This window comes from Dysidea avara, chromosome 9 (genome assembly GCF_963678975.1).
Source record: "Dysidea avara chromosome 9, odDysAvar1.4, whole genome shotgun sequence".
Classification (NCBI taxonomy): domain Eukaryota; kingdom Metazoa; phylum Porifera; class Demospongiae; order Dictyoceratida; family Dysideidae; genus Dysidea; species Dysidea avara.
In genome coordinates this window covers 10,065,105-10,072,474 of record NC_089280.1, presented here as the reverse complement: position 1 = coordinate 10,072,474, position 7,370 = coordinate 10,065,105, and the positions used below count along the sequence as shown (strand labels likewise).

The following is a 7,370-nucleotide window of genomic DNA, read 5'->3' as shown; positions in this document are numbered from 1 at the left end:
ACACAACGACCTCTTCAAGGTAGATGTGCACCGATGTGACTTTTAGCTGATATTCCAATAACCGGCATAAAATAATATTATCAAGTTGATAAACAAAGCTGATCTGATATGGTAGCATAGAGTACAAATAAACTTAGTTATTAAGGACTTTAATCAAAACTTGACATTACATAAACAGATGTTACTAGCATATTGCTAGAGCATGGGTGCCCATAATTATCTGTTGCTTGTTACACATGTTACCGAGCAAATACTGGCATATGCTAAAACAAGACTGATATAGCCAATAATCTGATCATTGGTACACCTCTACTTTAAGAATGAGGTTTTACTGCACCTGCTTTGGGTACAAGATGCATAAGAGTAAACAACAAACACATAATACAACAATACTTACCTGTATAGACTTATTCACTCCAGTACTACCAGCAGCTGCGGCAGCAGACAGGCTGGAGGAAGAGACACTCACTCCTCCTTCATCTCAGTAACAAGTCCAGCTCATTCTTGTGGTTCACCAACTGCTTGTACTTCTTATCAGCTTTCTCCAGTATTGTATTGATGGAGGTTAGTGTCTGTAGGATAGAGACAAGTAATGCATGGGATAGATGTGTACAAGGCAATGTAGGTTGACTGACTGCATATATTACAACATATTAAAAATGTATGTTCTATTTGATTAGGTAAAGGTACAAAATGTACGTATTCTGTGTGATTCCCAATCAGCAGTAAGGACTAATCTATACAATACCTTCTTCCTATCCTCTTCATTCTCAATAGGATCAACAGCAGCACAACTTTTCCCAGACACTGTAGTCTCAAACTTAGCATACTTGCTGTACCCACAAGAGCTACACAGGAAGGGATCACGTTCAGTTGATAGCTCTACAATATGAGAAGACAACTGATTCATTAAACACATTTGGCAATTTTTTAGAAGACTACATCACGCAACCTTGTCTCTAAGCACTTATTTTGTCTGTCACCAGCAAATTACATATTTAAGTAATATAGTACACATTATTAATGATTGCAGTGTACTACACTTGTGACACTGGTAGACATTCTCCCCACAAGTACCACACACCAGGGTGTGCTGGAACTGAGGCACTACAACATGGACACTGTAACATCTCAGGAGTAGCCTGAAGAGAAAATAAGAAAAGAACAAATCAACTCTGCTAAAACATCTATTAATCATGCAGTAATATAACACAAACTTTAAAGTACAAAAGTTAAAGTGCAAAATACCTTCATAAAAACAAAGGACGTGTTATGTATTAGAAAAGTGTCAGTATTACAGAACTTGGCAAACTTGATCATCACATTACAGGTAATAATCAGCAGTGAGAAGTCAACCTTAAGTCAACCTGATGTTCCACAATGACCCCAACACTGTTATAAGCAAGAAATGAACACAAATATAGTTTGTACTACACACACTTTTCTTCTGATAGTCAAAGACCATTATCCCTCTTGAAATCATCATCGTCTGCCCCAACCCTCCATGGAAGGTACACTTACCCAGCCAATGGGTTCTGAATAACTCATATACAAGTTATTGAATTTAGGCCTGGAAAAGGGAATCACCCAGTCAGAGGATGCTAAATAACCTATTTTACAACCTGTTGAAATTTATACCCAATGAGAGGATGTAAATAGGCCATAGATAATAGCAGGGACCTGAGTCAAAGACTTGGTCAACTTGTGAAAAGCATATGCATGATGCAAGCATGATGCAAAGCCCTCTTGTTGGCTATGGCAGAGTCAGGGGTGTTGTCTGTCATTAGCCACATCACCTATGTTACTGCATCTGTCACATGTCCACACAAGCACACACAAAAGTAAACAAAGCCTTCAGCTGCCGTGTTAGCATGCAGCACTGGAACACGTTTACACTACTCAGGTGCTATGACTCAGGGCAGCCTGGGGTGAGACTAATGGCCCACAGGAAGTTGTGCCATGTCTCACAGGTAAAGGTGTGGGCACCCAAAGTCCCACCTGAACCTTCGCCCACTATGTGAGACATAGACAGTTGGCATTTGTTTCCCTAGCTTCCCATGCTGGGTGGGCTGCTTCCCCACACCACCAGGTCCCATTTAAACAGCTGGGTATATTGGAGTTATGTGAGTAGAAGTTTCTTGCTCAAGGAAACAACAACAACGACACCTATTTGGCTCAACTAGTCATCAAACCTTGATTTCCAGGTCAATGCTCTAGCCACTTGGCTATGCTGCCTCACACTACATGTACACCAACATATTCACACACACGCATGCATGCACAAACATACACTATTTAAATTCTACACTCTATGTACTAAACACACTCATTCTATTATATAAATAATCACACACATACACTTAGTGTACAGCATACTGTACAATTTTTACCTTCCATGTGATGACAGTAAACAGCCTTAGCAAGTTGTGTCATATCTCAAGTAATTAAAAGCACAGAGATTATAATATCTTGTACATACAAATATGCAATGAAAGCAAGCAATCCACAAAATTGCAGTTGACCCCCCTCTCCGTCTGTTATTTCAAAGTAGAAGTAGAAATACTTACAGTATGCTTGCTTACTATTGTTTTACTGCATTAATAGCCAGTTAAAGAAAGTATAGCATTGGATAGCAGCTTTATAATTGATTGATAAAAAGTGTCAGTGATATGGACCATCCTATAAGTACATTGCATAAGAGTGTGAAGTCAGGTGGCTGGTAGAACGTGATACATGAGTGGTGTAAAGATGACATATAACGATGTGTTAGAACAAAGGTAGATTTAGCAGGAAGGAATGCTGGCTATTTTACTCATATGCATACAATTGTACTGGTATTCTAGTCATCAACATATTACATACCATATAGTGCAAAATTTTAATGGGAGAAATCTTGATTGATTTGTCAATTTCCTTATGATTCATCAAATTTTTCTCTTAATATGTTGTATCTTTGGCATATTGATTATTTTGGCACTTTTACTTAACAGAATATACGTACTTACTTGTCCAATTCAAAAAAATTCCTTGTACTATAATATACATTGTTATTAAACTATCAGTTCAACCTCCAGTCACACATGCTCATAAAAAACCATAGGAGAATTCATCCAAGGTATATAATTGGTCTACAGATGGTAACAGACCGCATAAGTCTAAAGTGCTAGGAGGAGCACTTGTGTTCCAGTGGTGGAGCTGTAAGTTTGTCAGTCCCTGCATCATAGATGGATACGGCCTTAACACTATATACTACAGTGAATTCGTCCAGAAATGAGAAATGATGTCCATCACCATAGATTATTAATCCCACACAGTGTGGAATTATAATCTATGCCATTACCAATGCAGGTAAGGAATATAGTGGAACCGGATACCACTATAAGTGTTAACTAGGTCAAGTTTGTGGTGTCTAAATGTGCATACACTGATGCACTTGGGATTATTCTGTGAATGCTATCCCACTAGGGAACTGTGAGAAGGTTAAAGCCTGTACCTAAAATGTGATTATGAGAGTAATTCTTATCAAAAGTGTCCAAAATTTCAGGGTGTCCTTTCTGAGGAAATCCTCTGTATAGTTTTTTTTAAAAAGAGAAGACTGCTCAATATAAATTGAATACTACTTTTCAGCAGTGCCCTGACAAACATACAGTTATTTCATACGCACAAGAGTATACACATAAGGTCATCATTATTAAATTCCTTGTTTCCCGTCACCGCCCACGTCAATTTTTAGGTAGCCGCACCAAATTTTTATAGATCACGTGAATGCACTATTTCATGATAAAAGTAGGCACAGAGTGACCAAGTTGTAAAGTAAATGTATTAGCTGTGCATATAAACATAGCAGAAGGGTGGAAGTCCCTCTACTCTTGTTCAACAGGGTGCATGGATGTTACAGTCCTGGCAGCCTTCAAGATCAAGATACTCTAATAGAACAGTCAGAGACTGAAATTACCAGAGCCAAGTGTATAATTAATACAATAATCACTTACCGCCCACATCAGTTTTTGCTCCATTGGGTGACGGGAAACAAACAATAAAATAATGATGGCCTAATTATATGCGTAAAATTTAAATGACTTAAATATTCATATATTTATAATACACAATCTGGTCTTATATGATTAGCTTGTGTGATTGTACTACACATGAGTTTACACAGTAATGCTAATCTCTATCTTTGACACTGGCATGACTGGTGGGAGGGCAACACACAGAAGCTCACGGGCCTGTATGCCATCAAAATTCAAGCAAAACTGACTTTACCAATAACCGCATGATCACTCACAAAACACCATGAAAACACAAACTTAGCTACATGCACTAAACTTGTGATAAATCAGCTAGGTAGGGTGGCTAACTCTCCTGAGACCTCTGCATATATGCCCCCTCCAGGTTCCAATCAGCCACTTGCGCAGTAAGATAAGCTTAGTAGCTATACTGATGCCCGGGCATTACTCCGAGTATTCCCTTACAGTACACTGCACCGTATATTGATAGTTTGTTAAAGGTACTTCGAGGTGCTTCCGCTCCCCTAAATTCGCCGCGGCTTTTGAGGAGTTGTCTCCTTGACCCAGTCTCCGTGCATACTGGGCTTGAGAGAATGCTACAACTGATAAACCATGTAAACCCCTGCAGGGGGGTGGCACTCCAATATATCCTGTACTCTGACCTTCGTCCTCGGGGGTATATTGGAGTGCCACCCCCTTGCCCTGTCTCACGCATGGTTTTCCATCTCACGCATTACAATTCCTGGAAAATTTAGCTCTCATGTAAGTTAATTCCACTTCAAACCTCTTGGCAAACTGAGTACTAAACAGTGCTCTAATGGCTAAAAATGGAGAGGTATAACTGAAAATCAGTAGCCAAACAGAGTTGTCTATTTTGCAATTTTTACAGGGATTTTCCTCACGCTGCGTAAGTAACTAGCAAATCTCACTCATTTTAACCTCAGGTCTCACTCCAAGTGCACTTTACAGGTTGAGGTCTCTGTAACTCTCGATAATCTATGCTCATAGATATTTGTATGTAACTAGTCTCGCCTGGGCCGGGTTATAAATCTATGCGTAGGTCATGTGAGCCGCACAAATATGGCTGATTGCGGAGGATACGAGTACAAGTTCGTGGATACACCACCAGATGATGTGATTTGTCAAATATGCCAGTATCCTAGTAGAGAACCATACCTCAGTGTGTGTTGCGGACATGTCTTCTGTAAATCTTGCTTTGAAAGATGTGTAGAGGGTTCCATCAGAAGCTCCGTCAATCCTGAGGTCAAACCTGTTTGTCCAGTTTGTCGTTCTACCGATTTTCAGGGTTTTCCCAATAAGCAAGCTGATCGTAATGTAAGGAATATTCACGTGCTTTGTGCTAGCTATCAGAAAGGATGTCAATGGCAGGGTGAAATAAATGCTATTGGTCAACATCTTAATAATGATTGCCAATTTCATGAAATGTTGTGCCCTAGTAATTGTGGAAAATTAGTGTTACGGTCAAACTTAAGTAACCATAGAGAACAGGAATGTGCATGTCGTATTGAAGAGTGTGAACATTGTCATTTGAGAGCAGAATACTGTTATATCAGTAGCCAGCACTTGAATGAATGCCGTGAGTTATCTGTTGCTTGTCCTAATAAATGTGCAGCTAACAATATTCTTCGTAAAAACTTGAATGCTCATGAGAAAGTGTGTCCTCTGGCACAGGTAAAGTGCAAGTATTATGAAATAGGCTGCACTACTTTAATGGCTCGTAAGGATGAAAAAAAGCACAATAAACAGAATGATGAACATCATTACAATCTTGTTGTACGCTATTGTGATACCACAAAGTCCCAACTTGCTAACAGAAAACATCAACTTGCTGATAGAGATCGTCAACTTGCTATAAAAAGTGATCAGCTTATAAAAGCCAATAGTGAATTATCACAAACTAAAAGTATACTAGCAGGAACTAACTATGAACTAGCCATGGTCAGGAATCAGTCAGAAGCTATGAAATTTGTACACCAAAAATCTATTAACACTAAACAAAGGCTAGCTGTTGTTCAGCAGCAATTAATTAATAGTAACCAAAATTTAGCAAACACCCAACAAGCATTATATAGAACACAACAAGAGTTAACTAACAATAAACAAATGCTGACCGAAGCTTTAACTAGTACACAAAAAGAATTAACCAATAATAAACAAAAATTAGCTAACGCTCAACAAATATTAACTAGTACACAAAAAGAATTAACCGATAACAAACAAAAATTAGTTGATACCCAACAAATGTTATCTAGCAAACAAAAAGAGTTAACTAACAATAAACAAATGCTGACCGAAGCTTTAACTAGTACACAACAAGAATTAACCAATAATAAACAAAAATTAGCTAATGCTCAACAAATATTAACTAGTACACAAAAAGAATTAACCAATAACAAACAAAAATTAGTTGATACCCAACAAATGTTATCTAGCAAACAAAAAGAGTTAACTAACAATAATCAAAAGTTAGCTAATACCCAACAATTGTTAACTAGTACACAGAAAGAGATAACCAGTAATAAACGAAAACTATCTTATACCCAACAAGCATTAGATGTTGCACAAGATGAGCTGGTGAATCATAAACAGAAATTAGCCTGTACCCAACAATCATTAGCAAACAGACAAAGAGAATTATATGATAAAGAATGGAGACTAGAAGATGCTCAGCAGAGGTTAGATGATGCACAAGAAGGACTAACTAACATGGAAAGAATTACTGAGAGCAAATTTCAAATCAAGATTGATAAAATTGAAGCTGAAAGCTGTAAATTTGTTGAGATAGTAGAATCCAGTGCACAAGTGTCAGAGATGGCAATTCTCATGTGTAGTATTGTTGCGGCTGTTCATTGTGGTATTTTGTTGGTCTTTAGTAATGATGCAGTGGAACGACTATCAGAGATATCAATTTTCTTTCGAACCATTGTAACGGTTGGTGGTATAATGTTTGGAATTGCCTTTTTTCTGATCTATCTTTACTTGTATTATATGATTAAATATGTTTTGGCTTGGGTTTCAGTGGTATATCCAAAAACCGTTCAGTTATATGTTGCAACTAAGGAAAAGCTGGTAGCCAGATTTAGTAATAATGACTCAGAAGAGGCAGCATTATTCCTACGCCTATTTTTCTGCTTACCTTTAAACACCGCTAAAGTACTGAAGCAGAAAATCCAAGATATAAGGCGATCTCCAGATGAATTGGAAGATTAACTGTGTAGTACAGTGACACTAGAACCATACATGTATAAAAATTACAGAGTCATTTTGTTGAACATTAGAAATCATCACATGTGTACAATGTTTATGTAGACCAGTCAGTAAAATAGAAAAGGTTGAAGA

The 7,370-nt window shown here is 37.9% G+C and overlaps 1 protein-coding gene across 1 annotated transcript; it reads left to right on the top strand.

Annotated features, from left to right (window-relative positions):
• The first annotated feature begins 5,076 nt into the window (after window positions 1–5,076).
• Window positions 5,077–7,370, top strand: LOC136266767 (TNF receptor-associated factor family protein DDB_G0290965-like). The gene has a single exon (XM_066061788.1). The coding sequence runs from the start codon at window positions 5,091–5,093 to the stop codon at window positions 7,239–7,241; it is 2,151 nt and encodes a 716-aa protein (XP_065917860.1). The 5' UTR covers window positions 5,077–5,090; the 3' UTR covers window positions 7,242–7,370.